Source organism: Microplitis demolitor, chromosome 4 (assembly GCF_026212275.2).
Source record: "Microplitis demolitor isolate Queensland-Clemson2020A chromosome 4, iyMicDemo2.1a, whole genome shotgun sequence".
NCBI lineage: Eukaryota > Metazoa > Arthropoda > Insecta > Hymenoptera > Braconidae > Microplitis > Microplitis demolitor.
Window position 1 is genome coordinate 708,648 of NC_068548.1, and position 18,541 is coordinate 727,188.

At 27.6% G+C, this 18,541-nt stretch overlaps 1 protein-coding gene across 1 annotated transcript; it reads left to right on the forward strand.

The window, feature by feature from the left end:
• The first annotated feature begins 441 nt into the window (after positions 1-441).
• Positions 442-18,295, forward strand: LOC103574649 (mucin-17). The gene is made up of 9 exons (XM_008554148.2): positions 442-586; positions 10,066-10,166; positions 10,255-10,524; positions 11,967-12,148; positions 13,271-13,408; positions 15,034-15,412; positions 15,503-15,659; positions 16,143-16,713; positions 16,980-18,295. Exons 2-9 carry the CDS (start codon positions 10,127-10,129, stop codon positions 18,144-18,146), a joined length of 2,904 nt encoding a protein of 967 aa, XP_008552370.2. The 5' UTR covers positions 442-586; positions 10,066-10,126; the 3' UTR covers positions 18,147-18,295.
• The last annotated feature ends 246 nt before the right edge of the window (positions 18,296-18,541 follow it).

Consider the following 18,541-nt stretch of genomic DNA (forward strand, 5'->3'; position numbering starts at 1 on the left):
ATTTTTTTTTTTATTTGTCGTCTTTTTAAATTAAATTACCAGTACTCGCATGTTTACTATTACAGTATAACAAGTGCACAGAAACTGAATAAGTGAAAGCAATGAGAGTTTGCGATCGGTAATCGGGTGTAGGAATTGAACAGACTTTAGCGTTACTGCTTAAACTTATTCAGTTTAAATAGTGTTTGTTACTCATGTATATAGACTAGACAATACTTAAAGAGTTGACTGTTAGAGAATGTCAATAAGCAAATACTACAGTGCTTTGCTCACCTTTTTATTCATTTCATTTCACTGACAAGTTACCTCCAGTTGTAGAGCTGGAGGATCTAAGAGGGAGAACTCTCTTCTCGAGTTTTCTCTCTCTTCTTGACTCTTTAGATTCTTTTATAGCTTAACGTTATTTTACAGTCACTCCAGTCAACGTCGAGACAACTAACGTGGAATGTAATAGAGTGCTGTTAATTTTTTTTTTGTGATTTTTTATTAATTTAATTTTTTTTTTTGTGTTTTATTTTGAAATTTTTTATCTTCATATCGTGAATTGAAAAAAATTTTTACGGAAGTTTTTAAATTTTTTTTGGCGGTAAGTTTGAAATTTTGAATTTTTTTTTTTTTAATTTTTTGCCGATTTTTATAGGGAAGTTAAAAATTTTTGAAAATTTTAATTTTGATAGTTTCGAAAATTTGGTATTTTGTTAGTTTATATTTGATAAAAATTGAGGATGTATATAAATATATGTAATTATTATTATTATATGTAAAGAAATTCATAAATAAAATTAAATCGAGAGTCTTACTTCAGTTAAATCGAGAAAGTCGTTGAGATAACTTTGTAGGTCGTGATCCAGAAAAAAAAATATAAGGAAGACTTTTACGTTAATAAATTTTCTTTTAAAAATTATTTATATATTTTTTTTTTTAATTAAAATATTAAAATAATTAATTATTGTTTTATTTAAGCTATAATTTTTTTACCAATTTATTCAAATCGATATATCTATTAAACTATCGAGTTTACAGAAAAATCATAAGAAATCTTTTTTGTAGGAAATTTAGTTCTCTACAAAAAAGTATCAATTGATTTTTTTGTATTTCAAACCATTAACTCAGAAATTGTATTCCAAATTTCAAAAAACCGGAATTTCGTTATTTTTGATAAAAATTTTATTCGAGTTAACTTTTAATTAAGATATCTATTAAAATATTAAATTTAGAGAAAAATTATAAGAATTCTTTTTTGTAGGAAATTTAATTTTCTACAAAAAAGTACTGATTAATTTTTTTTGTATCTCTAACCATTAACCCAGAAATCGTGTTCCAAAATTAGAAAAACCGGCAATTGTCATTTTGAACAAAAATTTCATTACAATTAATTTAAAATCAATGTAACTATTGAAATATCGAATTTACAAAAAAATCATAAGAAATCTTTTTTATAGTAAATTGAATTCCCTACAAAAAAGTACTGATTAATTTTTTTCGTATGTCTAACCATTAACCCAGAAATCCTCTTCCAAATTCAAAGTTTAGAAAAACCGCAAAAATCTTTACAATGTTCACTTCAAATTCTAATTTACACCTCATATATTTCAATAAATATATGACAACAAGTATACATGCGCAACAATAATCCGTCATTACAACCAATATTATTATTACCATAATGATAATAATAATAATAATCTTCCATTAATAAAATTTCCATGCCCTCAAAGGAAAAAAAAAATCTCAAGACCGCAATTAATAAATTTTTTTAACCTTTTACGGTCATGTTCTCACGTACATAAACATAAACATAAACATAAATAATGTGAATAAACTTTTATTTTTTATAAAATTGTCTATTATTTATATTTAAATGGGAAAAAAATAATTAATTTCACTTTCTTATGAATTATTTTCAAAATTTGTCGTTTTACGGTAACATTTTTTTTTTATTACAAAGAAATAACAATAATAGTACATATATACATATAAATATATAATTATAAAATGTATGTGTGTCTAATGTATGATTGGAAAGCTGTGCGAATGGTATATTATTGTTATTATAGAGATAGAATATGAGGATATTTTACTTCTATGGGAAAGATCACGCGTGCCTGACTGCGCTACAACTTTTTATATATATATATATATATATATGAAAAATATATATGAGTATTTAATAATTGTATGTATGTGAGTAGGTACGAGCTAGCTTCCTTAGAAAGAATTAGAAAAAAAATATAATGTATGATGTACACATGATTTTAAATTACGTGGGTGCGTTGTAATGTAAGATTGTAATCTCTGTTACATTATTTAATAATTCATTTTTATTTTTTTAATTATTTTATTAACTTTTGAATCAGATACTTTGAGGAGAGTTAATATTTGTGTATATTTATAATTATATATAATAATGCTCTGAGTAAATAGTTTGCTTTGTTTAAACTTACTAGTTACGATTTTGCAATTAAAGTCTGCAGTTCGAATCTTAAAGTCGATTTTGGAATCGATAATCGATTTTTGAATCAATATCTCGATTTTTGAATCAATTCATCAATTTTTGAGTCGATATATTGATATTTGAATCATTATCTCGATTTTTGAATCGATAATCGATTTTTGAATCAATGTATCGATTTTCAATCAATATATCGATTTTCAATCAACATATCGATTTTTTAATCAATACATCAATTTTTGAGTCGATATATTGATATTCGAATCAATATCTCGATTTTTGAATCAATAATCGATTTTTGAGTCGATATGTCGATTTTTGAATCAATAATCGATTTTTGAATCAATGTATCGATTTTCAATCAATATATCGATTTTTGAATCAATATCTTGATTTTTGAATCGGTACATTGAGCTTTAAATCGATAAATCAATTTTAGAATCAATAATCGATTTTTGAATCATTATATCGATTTTCAATCAATATATCGATTTTTGAATCAATATCTTGATTTTCGAATCGATACATTGAGCTTTAAATCGATAAATCGATTTTTGAATCAATATTTTGATTTTTAAATCGATAAATCGATTTTTAAATCGATACATCGACTCTAATCAATTAATATACTTCTCAATCGATTACTCAACTAATCGACCTATTAATCAATTAATCGGTGTCTTAATCGATAAATTGATTTCTAAATCAATGAATCGATTGTCAAACCGATGCCTCGATTACTTAATCGATTAATCGACTTCTTAATCAATTAATTGATTTTCTCATCACGACATTGAATTCTTAATCAATAAATCAATTACTAAATCGATGAATCGAGATTTTAATCGATTAATCGATTAATGGACTTTTAAATCGATAAATTCATTAATATCCTACTTTCCTTGGAAAAAAAGTCTACTAATTACTTAATTATTTTAACAAGATACAATTAATGCATAAATATAATAACTATAATATATATACGGAAGTTATATTATATTTTTAAAAAAATTATTATAATCATTACATATTTTATTTTTTTTCTTTAATTATTTGTTTGTTTTTATTGAATTTTTATCATTATAATTATTTTATTTTCTTGTTAAATTAACTGCTTACAACCTCTTACATTCGCGAGTGTTATTTCCTCACCAGCGCAAACAGTACTTAGCATTTTGCCTTCTTATATACCTTCTTACCTTCTTACCTTCTTACCTTCTTACCGTATTACCGAGCCGAGTTGAGGTATACCCACTCAGCTCAGATCGGCTTAGAGCTCCGAGACATTTTATAAATTAAATTCACGTACTTTACAGGTATAGGCACAGGAAAAATAAAAAATAAAAAAAAAAAAAAAAAAAAATGAAAAACTCGTTTGCTCATATTGGGTGTGTAAATACTTACATTCTTACATTGCATACCGTTTTTTTTTTGCTTGCTTTAAATTACTTTCCTCGTCTTTTGGTTACAACTTGCACCGTCTTCCTGTTCTATAATTCAGAGCTTGACGTTTTTTTTTTTTTCTAGTCGACAAACTTTCGATTTAATTATTAACTAATTTATTTTATTTCTTTATTAAAATTTCTTAAAGAGGAAAAAAAAGTATTTCAATATAATATTAAATAACATTATTTTATACATTAATTGGCATTGTTACAATTCAAAACAATGAATAAGTGAAAGTTAATATATATATATATATATATATATATTTCGTCACACGAAAAAAATATATAAGATTAATTTAGAATAATAATCAATTACTTAATCTTATAAATATGTAATTAAATTAGATAAAAAATTTAATTGCAAAAAAAAAAAATTTTTGAAAAATCGATTTAATCGATTTTTTAAATCGATTATGGTCGATTTGATAAATCAATAGGATGAATGAAGAAATTCAAATATTATTTGGTGTAATTGAATCGATATATGGAATTTTCATTAAATCGATACATCGATTTGGCTAATCGATATGAATCGATTTATTCGATTTATAAAATTACGAATAAATATTTTAAAAAAAATCCAGTTTATTGTAATTTAATCGATTTATTGTATTTCCACTGAATCGATACATCGATTTCTCTAATCGATATAAATCGATTATGGTCAATTTGATAAATCAATAAAACAAATATAAATTTTTAAAATAGTATTTAGTGTAAAAGAATCGATGTATGAAATTTTCATTAAATCGATAGATCGATTTGTCTAATCGATATAAATCGATTATGATCGATTTCATAAATCAATAGAATGGATAAAAAATTTTAAAATAATATTAATTGTAATTAAATCGATATATCAAATTTTCGTTAAATCGATACATCGATTTAGCTAATCGATATAAATCAATTATGATCGATTTCATAAATCAATCGAATGAATAAAAAATTTTAAACTAATAATCATTGTAATTAAATCGATATATCGAATTTTAATTAAATCGATACATCGATTTAGCTAATCGATATAAATCGATTATGCTCGATTAAAAAATTTTCATACTGAAGTTAATGGACTGAAATTTTATTAAATCGATATATCGATTCGTCAAATCGATATATCGATTTAAATCGATTTTACAATATTTGTCTTGAAAAATTCATTTTTATTCAAATCAATTTATCACAATTTTATCAAATCGATCAATCGATACATCGAAGATCTAAAATTTAATTTTTAAAATTCTTCTGTATTAAAAAAAATAAAATTCATTTAAAAAATCCATCAATTAAAATAAAAAAAAAACTTTATTCACAATAGCAATAGCAATAATCGATCTATAAATTTAATTTAAGGCCAATCTATAATAATAACAATAAAAATAAAGACCTAGAGAAATGACATTAAGTAGACAACTTCTTAAATACGGTATTTATTACACATTATCATATAAAATATATATATATATATATACATATACATATTAACTTTTAGTCCTTGAGAAGAAAGAAGGAAAGAAAATCACGTGTATTAAATCATGCGTAACGCAATTAAATAACACTCACTACTCTATTTCAAATTTAACGATACAATAAATAAATAAAAAAAAAAAAAAAAAAAAAAAAAGTTTATTGAGAAATATTATCGATTTACACGAGCGGCAACGGTATGTTTGTTAGTGTCTGCAATTGAACCGTATTTACTGCAGACATTTTAAAATACTTGACACGGCTCTCTGGATTATTGCTAAATTTATTATTACATTATAATTATTGTTACTGTTATAATCATTATCATTATTATTATTATTATTATTTTGAATCGAACGGGCGAGTTTTTACTTTCTAACAAATTGTCACGTGCCAACGGTTACTAGCCCCAGCTATAGTTCCTCGGTAAATATACGGTGTGTGTAACACGTGCGTACACACTATGGATAATTTATTTATGTAGTTTTTTTTTTTTTTTTTTTTTTTAAATGTATGATCAATGACGGAGATCAAGAGACTACGAATCAAGGCCTCACGTGTTTGATACACTTATATTTATCTATTACATATATATAAAATGTATGTTTACTAACTTGATATTATTATCCCCATATTATGATATTTAGTAATAAATACCAAAGTCATTTGCAATTTATGTGTAAAGTATTGATTGATCAATATCGATTAAATATTTTACGATAATTATTTTTATTTATTTACTTTAGATATTCATAGATAATATTTCAAATTATATATATGTTCATATTATTTGGAGTATCCATAATCGATATATCGATTATCTAAATCGATACATCGATTATCTGAATCGATACATCGATTTCATAAAATTTCACTCTGTATGTATATTTAAATATAAATTTTGTTAATCGAACATAATCGATTATATCGATTAGCTAAATCGATTCATCGATTATTTGAATCGATACATCGATTTAATAAAATTTCAATCTGTATATATATTTAAATATAAATTTTTTTAATCAAACATAATCGATTATATCGATTAGCTAAATCGATTCATCGATTATCTGAATCGATACATCGATTATCTGAATCGATACATTGATTTCATAAAATTTCACTCTGTATATATATTTAAATATAAATTTTTTTAATCGAATATAATCGATTATATCGATTAGCCAAATCGATTCATCGATTATCTGAATCGATATATCGATTTACCTTAATCGATTAAATAAAATTCATATGCATCAATCTAAATATAAAATTTTTTTGATCGACTATAATCGATTAGTTGATTTACTGAATCGATTAGTCGATTTACTGAATCGATTAGTCGATTTACTGAATCGATTAGTCGATTTACTGAATCGATTTATTAAATCGATTTAATAAAATTTCAATTCAACAATTTTAATTAAAAAATTATAAATCGAAGATAATCAATTTATATCGATTAATCGAATCGATATATCGATTATCATCTAATCAATATGAAAAAATATGAAAATTACGATATTTTTTAAAAATTTAACCATTTCAAATTGAAAATTTAAAAAAATCGAATTTACACCTGATCGATTTATCGAAATCGATTTAATCGATCTATCTAATTTAAAAAAATCAACGCGGAAATAACAGATTCATAATAAAATATATAATTACTTATTTAATTAATTAATTATAAAAAAACCCGTAAATTTTTTTTTTTTTTTTTTTCATATATTTATTTAATGCCGTCATATTTATTATTAATAATGCAATATAAGATAATTATATTTAAATAAATATAATAAAGAAAAAAATAAATTAATTAATTTATTCCACCAAAACAAACATAAAAACGCGAGCTTTGACCTCATGTCTAAATAAAAATTGCAAGGATACGCGAGGATGAATCTTCACTTCGCACAAAAGATTCCACAGGATCGAGATGAAAAATAAAAAAAAAAGTCAAAGAAAAACTTTCGAAGGACAACACCAAGATGAAGATACAAAAAAAAAAAATTTTAAGGAATGTCGTGTAGGAGTAAGCGGGCTCTGAAAAAAAGTCGTGAATAAATTAGCCGGGTTTGAAATATATATAGGTATATAAATGTATGAGAAAACACAAGGTCCGTGTTTTGTTAATTTTTTTTAACTAACGTTAATTTATAGTCAAATTTTTCTTAGAACTCTTATTAGTAATTTATTTTTAAAAAAAGACAATTTAGATTATTTTCCCGCCTTCTATTCAAAAATTTAAAATTTATGTTATTTGTCCATTAGTTTGACAAAACGACTTTTTTATTCAATTTTAAAAGTAAAATGTTTCTTAGCTCGGATGATATTTATTTAAAATTTTTCATTATGTTTAATTAACATGCGCATTAGTGATAACGGATTATTATTTATTGCGCGGTGTATTTTTATTATTTGTATCATTGGCTTTGAAAATGGTGAATTAATAAAAGGTACGACAACCTTTGGCTTATGAATAAAACATGAGTGATTATAATCTTGAATTCTTAAAAAACTCTTCTTATATATTATATTATACATGTCCTTATGTGTCTCATGCTTACTAATCACTTAAGGAATATAAATATATGTAAACATTTTTTGTTATATAAAAAGATCATCTTACCCCATTTTGCTAATATATATTTTATATATATAGATATATGACTAAGTAAAGTGATAGAGAATTTCATGCCCTTTAAAATGAGTACCAACAAGCCATATTTATTTTTAATAATATGATAACGATATATTCTTATATATTTATATATACATATAAATTTTGAAAAATAACATAAATAAATATGACATGTTGGTACTCATTTTTAAGGGCATGAAATTCTCTATCATTTTATCAATTCATATAAATATATAAATATAAATATATATGTATATATATATATATATATTTATATGTATATATATGTAAATATATTTGAGTACGTAAAATGATAGAGAATTTCATGCCCTTTAAAATGAATACCAATATGTCATATATTTTTGATGATTCAAAAACTTGACATATATTTATATATATATATATATATATATATATATTTTCAAAAATATGAAAAATAAATATGGCTTGTTGGTACTCATTTGAAAGGGAATTTAATTTCCTATAAATCTACATAGAACAAATATAAATATGTATACATGAAAAAGCGGGGTAAGATGGTTTTAGATAAGAGATATTCAATTATAATGAAATTTTTAAAAAAAATGATACTTCAAGCCCCAGACAACCTATTATTCAAAATTGCATAATAATTTTGAATAAAATCTCAATACTTTATATATATTTGACTAAAAATAAAAATTAATAGCAAAGTAACATAAGTAGAAAATTAGAAATCGTTAAATCGTTATTTTCTCTTCCGCTAATAAAATACAAATAATAAAAAAAAATTTTCAATACTATCATTAGTATTAATATTACTCCAAATAATTATTTTTTTGAAAAATAATTTTTTTAAAAATAAAACATAACATTTAAAGTTAAAAGGAACTAAAATCTGTTGCAATATCGTGAGATAAAATACGCGAGTGAAAGGCATATATTTAACTCACTCAATAAGTTTACTTACTCATGACTTAAACTCATGCTCATACTCATACCTGAGCTCATATTTGCGCTAGTGTTTCATCGCTTGTGATCTTATTCAGCTCCGAGCAATTTAATGCCAATCTCTTGTCTATTATTCACATAACATTATTGTAAATAAACTCATACATACATATACCACATATATACAGTATATATTTGCATACAAACTCATCAATAGAATAACAAAATAATAAATACTTTCATAATTATTTTTTTACTTTATTTATTTAAATAATTAACTTGATTCTTTACAATTACTCAAGTTGAAATAATTATTATTATTTTTATTTATTTACTTGTCGTCTATTTGTTAATTAATTAATTATTAACTGTTAATAATAATAATAATAATAATAATAATAAATATATTATACTGTCGTGAATAAGTAATTTTATGATTCTCACGATAGCCAGGGTCAAGACGAGCAATTATTATAAATTATTAACGGTATTGACACATATATTTAATATATTGTTTATAATAATTGTAAATTATGTTTTTTTTTTTTTTTTTTTTTTTTTTTTTTTGGAGACGAGATGAGAAAAATAATTAGTTTCATGTGGGGGCGGGAATGTCGTCTAGGTTTACGAGGTCGTGTAGTGGGGGAATAAGTGACCCATATTGGCCCGTTAGTGATTTTTTGTTTGAGGTAATTTTTTGTGGCCCATTTTAGCCCGATAATGAGTTTTGAGACCAAGGGTTGAAATTGGGCCACTAATAATAAGTGGCCCATAATGCCCCATTATTTAATTTTGAGACAATTTGACCCATAGATTAAATTGAGTTACAAAAATATTAGTGGCCCAAATTACCCTGTAATTTTTTTGAGGTGATTTGGACCTAGGATCAAATCGGGACACATTAGTGGCCCATATTACCCCACCATACATTTTTATCGTATAAATTGAGTCAAAATGAACCACTAAAATTAGTGGCCCATATTACCCCATTAATAATTTTTTATTGTAAGGAGTATTGGGACAAGTGGGGGTAATATGGGACACTAGTATTAGATGTCCATAATACCCCATTGATAAATTTAAATATGATGTAATTTAGATAATTTTTTTTTTTGTTACAGAAAAATTTTCAATCAATCGATTATAATTCAATGATAATGATAAACTGATATACAAAAAAAAATGAAGTCAAAATATATGATATTTATTATTTTCACCTGCGGTAAGTATATTTAATTAAGTTATTATACTTTCAATGCCAAGTACAATTAAAAATATAAAATAACGGTAATTAATACTTTAAATTACAGTGTCAGGAATTTTATGTCAAGTATACAAGGCCTCTAGTTCAAATAGTAATAGTAATAATAATAATAATAATAATAATAATAATAATAGTAATAGTGATAGTGATAATAAAAATAGTGATAATCATGTAGTTGAAGTAGTGGAAAAACCAGCCGAGGCAGTACAGCCAATTAAAAATGACTTAATAACACAAACTGTTTATGGTTTTCTCGATTTTACAACGACTATTGGTAATACTGTTATGGTGTTTAGTCCAAATAGTGCACCAGCTGGTAATTATAATTTTATTTATTTATTTATTAATTTCCCGAAACAAATAATACTTATTTATGACCATATATGACCAGCGTGACCAATATATGATCATATATGATCATATATGATTCGTATGAACACAAATTACCATATGTGGTCAATATCTGATCATATGTGACCAATATGTGATCACATGTGACCAAATCATAGTTATCTATGATCTGTGAAATCAATATATGATCATATATGACTTGTGTAACACATATGATCATATGTAGCCAATATCTGATCATATATGACCAACATATGATCATACGTGACCAATATATGATCACATGTGACCAAATCATAGTTATCTATGATCTGTGAAATCAATATATGATCATATATGACTTGTATAACACATATGATCATGTGTGGCCAATATCTGATCATATATGACCAAAATATGATCATACGTGACCAATATATGATCACATGTGACCAAATCATAGTTATCTATGATCTCCGAAATCAATATATGATCATATATGACTTGTATAACACATATGATCATATGTAGCCAATATCTGATCATATATGACCAACATATGATCATACGTGACCGATTCACGGTCCTCTATGATCTGAATGATCAATATATGATCATATGTGGCCACTATCTGATCATATGTGACCAATATATGATCATATGTTATCATATATGATTAATATATAGACATATGTGGTTATATGTGGCCACTATCTGATCATATATGATCAATATCTGATATAAATATTGATATATGATCATATATGACTACATATGGCTTATATTTTGAGGTCAAAGACTTCAAATTCAAATTATAGCTTAAATATCAAAGATACGACAAAATTTAAAGAGACAAAATTTATAGGAAATTTAATTTCCTATAAAAAAGTACTGATTAATTTTTTTGATAAAATCGTTAGTTTTCGAGTAATCTTGATTATAATTCAGATAACAATAAAATTTAAAAAATACTGTTTCGAAAGTAAATTATTAACTTTTTAAAATAAAAAATAATTACATAATATATTTTTTTGACCTTGAAAGGGCGTGTTTTAAACTGCTGTATCACTTTATGATCATATTGTGTAGGTATTTATTTAAAAGTAATCATATTTAACAATAGATTTACAACACCGAGGGTCAAAGTGATATCGACAATAAAAATAAAATTTAAGGTATTTTTATACCCACGAAAATAAATAATGCCTCCGAGAGTGTGTGCGTGGATTTATTATTGCGAAATGTGTCAGGGTTTCTCGATGAATCATTCATCAACCAAACAATATTTTTTTTTATTTTGACGAAAAAAAAATTTTTCCCGCTTCTGTATTAAAATAAATTGAAAATTTTTTGAATTTTTCGATTTAAAGAATTGTTGCTTAGTTAATTAATTAATTAATCAATTAAATTTGAATTTTAAATTTTTAGAAGGTGAAAAAAAAACTACGTCATCACCAATCACGACAAAGCCGACAACTACTAAAAAAATAGTTGACATACAACCAAGTAAAATTCACAAAAATAATAATAATGAAGAAAGCAAAAAATCTAAAAATACTAAAGTAATTGTTAATTCAAGCGTACAATCGAAAAATGAACCAAAAATTGAGGTATGTATTTTTTTTTTATTTCATTTAAAATTTTTAAATTTTCGCGGGTAAAATAACCAGGCGGTTAAATTACCGCGTGGATTTACGGCTAAACTATTGAAGATACGGTAAAAATGTATAGAGATAAATTTGTAGAGAATTTAATTTCCTAGAAATTTGTTCTCATACATTTTTGTCATATCTTTTATAGTTTAGCCAGAATTTGGATTTAAATTTTTAAAAAAATTTCCCGGTTATTTATCCCCGATTCTAGGCTTGGGAAGTTCAATCGAAGATTCCGGGCAAACTATCGAAGATACAACAAAAATGTATAGAAACAAATTTGTAAAGAATAAAATTTCCTACAAAAAAGTTCTCTATACATTTTTACATAAATTTAGTCAAAACATATTTTTTTCTAACTTTTAACTTCTCGTGTAAAATTTCCGTAATTTAAATTTCAAATTCCAATTTCCGAATTAAATTCAATTGAAACAGTTTAAATTTCCTTAAACATGTCAATAATATCCCATAATTACATCATGTACCCGTCATACATTTAAATTATACCCGAACTATTCCACGCGCATTAATGGCGGCCGAATCAACTTCCCGGCCTCCATATTTATAATTAACTCCCATTAAATTACATAAATTAAGACAAACTGAGAAAAAGAAGTCATAATATATATATATATATATAATAATTTGACGGATGATTAATCCCACAGTCTTCAATTCTATATAATTATTTATTAAAATATATAACTCCCGGTAATTTGATACCGTAACCTAAAATTTAAAACTCCTTTATATTTTTTCCTATTATAGAATTCATATATATAATTGCAGTAATGATTAGATCGCTTTCATATAATTGATTTATACAGTTTTATTGTGTAACAGCTAACCGCTAATCGCTTTATAAATCCTTTTCCAACAGTCATCACTCTACTAAATAAAGAAATGATTTAAAAAAATCTATTGCGTAAAATACAATATGGATTTTTTTTATTACATTTAATAATAAGTAATTATGTAATTAATCTTCCACTGAATTATTTACATAAATAATTTAAAATTAAGACGAACTTTCTTTGTATGAAAGAAATTTTTTACTACAGTATTTTTATTTTTTTAAAGGCAACTAAAAGTCCGGTTTTGTCGTCAGTCGTCCAAGTGCGCGCTAAAGATGAGACTGCTGTGAAAAATAATTTAGCTGAGCCTGAGTATGATTTTTTGTCGAAACAACCCGCTGAGATTGTTGACGAAACTTACAAGGTAATTTTTAAATTATTTAATTAAGGGACAGCGCAGTCGTGGGTTCGATCCCAGCGCAGGTCACTAAAGTCGCACATTTTTTATATGGGGTAATTTGGACCCCATATTACAGAGAATTTGATGTACTTTAAAATGAGTACCCACATGCCATATATATTTTTGACAATTTAAAAACTTGGTATATATTTAAATATACATATATTTTGAAAAATATAAGAAATATATGGTGTGTTGGTACTCATTTTAAAGAGAATTTTATGCCCTTTAAAATGAGTACCCACATGCCATATATACTTTTGATAATTCAAGAACTTGATATATATTTATATATATATATTTTGGAAAATATCAGAAATAAGTATAGCTTGTTGGTACTCATTTGAAAGGGAATTCAATTTTCTATAATTCTACATAAGAAGTATATATATGTATGTATGAAGAAGCCGGGGTAAGATGGTTTTTATTAAAAGATGTTAAATTTTAATGAAATTTTGTTACAAGGGAGTGGGGGATTTACCGTAAATATTTCGTAATGATCTGGTTAGGGGGGGGGTGTCCGTTTTTCCCCGTTATTCTCTATTTATTAAAAAAAATATATGAGGATATGATGATTTATATTGTTCTTATAGTTAAAAATGTAACAGAAGTAGGTTTGTAAATAAAATTACAGAACGTTGCCTATTAAAAAAATATAAGAAGGTTATAAGTTGTGAGAAAATAAGCGAAGACTTAAAGTTTAAAAGGAGTTGAGAGTAGAGTAGATAGATCTGATATAGAGAATTTACAAGCACCTCTACCTCATCATCATCATCTATCTTCTCCTTTCGCTTTTCAATGCCAGCTTATCCTGGAAAATATATATCTCCGTATATCTATTATAAATAATGCTTTAATCATTAACTATTTTAGTTTTTGTTTCCATTATTGCTATTTTTCCCACGCTTTTTTTTTTATTTCCGTAAAAAAGTATAAAATTACGACATTTCATCAAAGGTGCTCTGAGTCATCGTTTATTTTTGTTAAATAAAAAAAAAATCGATGTATCGAAATTGTGACTATCGATATATCGAACTTGGTCATAAATCGATACATCGAACTTATATGTAAATCAATTGAAAAAATATTGTAATCTTTCTTTTAAAAAAATCGATATCTCGAAATTTTATAAATCGATATATCGAAATATATTTATCGATATATCGAATTTGATCATAAATCGATACATCGAACTTAAATACAAATTAATAGAAAAAAAAATTGTAATCTTTCTTTAAAAAAAATCGATATCTCGAAATTTTATAAATCGATATATCGAAATATATTTATCGATATATCGAATTTGATCATAAATCGATACATCGAACTTAAATACAAATTGATAGAAAAAAAAATTGTAATCTTTCTTTAAAAAAAATCGATATCTTGAAATTTTATGAATCGATATATTGAACTACTGTTAATCGATATATTGATTTTCGATATATCGAAAAAATAATTTTTTGTAAGATTCTGCACGATTCAAAAAACAAAATCGATTTCTCGTTTTATGTATCGATATATTGATTTTAACAATTAATCGATTTATAAAATCGATAGTCTGTAAAAAAAAAAAAATTTTTTTTTAGGTCATAAATTTGTCACCGTCATCGAAACCTTCAGCGAAACCGCGACCGACCTCAAAAAAAGAACGCGAAAATCCAACGGGTCTCGTAACGAAACTAGGCGGGACTATCGTCAAGGACGGACTGACGACGGTCCATGAAACTTCAGTAATCGGTACTTACATTAACGGAAAATATGCACAAGTGTTACAAAGTACATCGCGAATTATAAAACCCGGAACTCCAGCCCTTCCTGAGCTCAAAATTCGTCCGTCTAATGCCCAGAAAATTTTGAAAACTATCGGACCAGCTCATGGAAAATATAAAACTCAGCTGGAACCAACGCCGTCAATGCCTGGTGAATCTTCTCTGCCGCTGGAAGAACTTTTTAGCGCACCTTCAGGTAATTTTTTTTTTTTTTTTTTTTTTTTTTTTTTTTTGATAGACGAAGTTTGATGAATTTTAAATAAATTCAAATTTATTTTCAATGCAGGATCGAGTGTCAAAGTCACACGTAGACCTTCAGCAAATCACGCACCACGCCCTAAGTACCGTAATAAAATAATTGATGATCAAGACAGCTATGAAGGAACTCCACAAGGACGTAGCTATGAAAAAAATCGACCGACGACATCACGACCTAATTACAAGTAATTTTTTTTTTTTTTTTTTCAAAAATTTGAAAATTCTCCTTAAAATCGATATATCGAATAAAATCGAGATATCGATTAAAAATCGATACATCGATTATAATCGAGATATTGATCAAAATCGAGATATCGATATATATCGAGATATTGATCAAAATCGAGATATTGACTACACTTTGATTTATCGATTTTTTCGATATCTCGAAATTCAATAAATCGATTGAAATAATTTCGATTAATCGATTAAAATTAATAAATCGAAGTATCGAAATAACTAAAATCGATAAATCGAATCCATGTTCGAGATATCGTATCGATAAATCGATTTTGTTAGAATCGATATCTCGCTCAGGGTTGATTTTTTTTTGTCATACCAATATCGATATCTCGAAGTTCAATAAATCGATATATCGATTTCCAGTATCTCGATTTCTAATTTTATAGCTAAAAAATGACAACTCATGTAAATTTCTATAAATTTAGAAACCGTCCGCAAACAACAACAACATCAACAACAACAACAACCGAAGCACCAGTACGTCGTCGTACCAGTTTTCGGCCAGCGACATCTCAACAATCATCAGGAAAGCTCCCTCACCGATCAAAATCCGACCAATCCCCAGTTATTTTACCCAAAAGTAAGCTACCCCGTACTCAAGGCCGCTGGGCATACAAGCCCGCGCCCAAAGCACGCGTCGCAATACGGAAGCAAGTCGAAGACGAGGAAAAAGTTAACGAGAGTGTAGTCACTAATGAACCAACAACGTCAGTGATAACATCGTCTTCATTAGCGGAAGAGAAACCAACAGTCGCTGCGAAAAAAACCGATGAGAATATTTCAGACGCGGAATTAGATTCCAGTGAGTCAGAACAAGTATCATCGTCATCCGGATCAGGAAGTGCTAATTCACCAGGATCTGTATCAGCAAATGATCAAAATGATAATGAAGCTATTATACCAGCCGAGACAATTAACGTCGAAATTTCTACGCCTGCTGACATGACTGATATGTACTATCTAATTGCTACCATCAAATCTCCCTACACATACCAGGTAATTAAAACTAAATTTATTTATCCAAAAATTTTTTCCATATTCAAGTTCTCCATCAAATTCCCTCTCACTTGAGTACCCACAAGACCATATTCCTGCCTACCCCCTCCAAAATCCAACATGGCCGCCATTAACCAATCAACGGCGACTTGATCAGAACATAGCTTTGTTGGTACTCATTTTACTCGGAATCGTGTCAGCTACTCAGCCCTCACATTGATTTTACTCAAAAAAATTTTCTACTAACAGAAAATAAATTTTTTCAGGTTGGGACCATGAAAAACACCCGATTCATAACCGTGACATCAACGCAGAAGAAATCCTTCGCCACCGCGGATCCTTCGACGACTTCGACCTCGACTGAACCCCTGACCGAAAACATTCTCGGCAACACCGCAGCAGCATACGAGTCCTCTCTACCCCTGGACTCCTCAATCGCGACCCTGCCCGCAATAACTTTGGAGTCTGGTCAAATGACCCCTCCACTCGAGACCCTAACCGAGACCTTCACCACAACCCAGACCCTTCTCAAAACTTACTTGCTCCCGGTAGTGGCCAACGGGAACACGACCCGCCATACCCTCGTCCAAACCTACAACATAGCGCGCATGGTAACGGCAATAAAGACCCTCCCCCCCTCGGAAATCTATCAGTTCATTCCCTCGAAAACTCTCAATGAGTTTAATTCAAAGCTCGACGAAGCCGGAAGTGAACTTCATCTCGAACTCGACTTCGGCGAGGACGAAAACGACGACGAGGACATTCCGAAACGGGTCCTAAGTCCCAGCGCCAACGAGCAAGACCTCGAAGCTTTCAAATCTCCCGCGAAATCTTCCGGTGGGACTAAACCCGAAGCGCCCTCGCCCTCACCCGAGCCCCAGTTGCTTCCAGAGTCGGCCCAACATCTCGCGCTGCTGAATTACTTCAACCAGGCGGCCCAGGTTATAACGACGTCGCGTCCTGTTGTCGTACTGGAAACCCTCTACGAGTCTCACGTGATCCCACTGATCAGTAACGGCAACACAGTCTTCTCTACTTTATCCCGACCGGTCGGTACTGTCCCGCGGACGTCATATGAAGTCGGTACGTCGACGATAGCGCCGATTCCGCCGACGATCCAACAGATTCCCCAGATTCCCCAGCAGATTCCCCATCAGGTGCCTCAGGTCCCACTCTATCCACCGCAGCCGCAATTTACCGTCACTACGGCGCCACTGGTCACTCAAACGGTGGCCACCATTTCGGACTCGCGGGTCCTGAAACTTACCTTCGGGGCAAAAACGGCCTACACGACTCTGTTCTCGACTAGGGTCGTCCCCACGGAGATTACGACCTACGTCACTACGACGGTAGCAGTGCAACCTACGGTACCGGCATTCCCTGGGTTCTTCGGGTCACCAGTAGGTTACCCGGCGTTCCCATATGTCGGTTAATTAATATTAATTTTTTTTGGTTATGACAATATATGGTCATTTTTTTTTTCTTTTTTTAATGTCTTGACCAAGAGTAAATTTTTAATTTATAGAAAATATTTTTTTAAGAAATAGAGTAGAAGTTGGATTCTATATAATGCCAGTTATCAAATTACGAATATATTTTAACATATTTTTTTTATTAATTTTCTTTGTTGTAAATAAATTATTTTTTTTTTTTATTAATCATTACTCATATTTTATATATTTTACGTAATTTTAATTTTTAAAAAATTAAAAAAAATTTTTTGTAAATAAATTATTGATAAAAAAATTATACATTATTATATATATATATATATATATATATATATATATATATATATATATATATATATATATATATATATATGGGT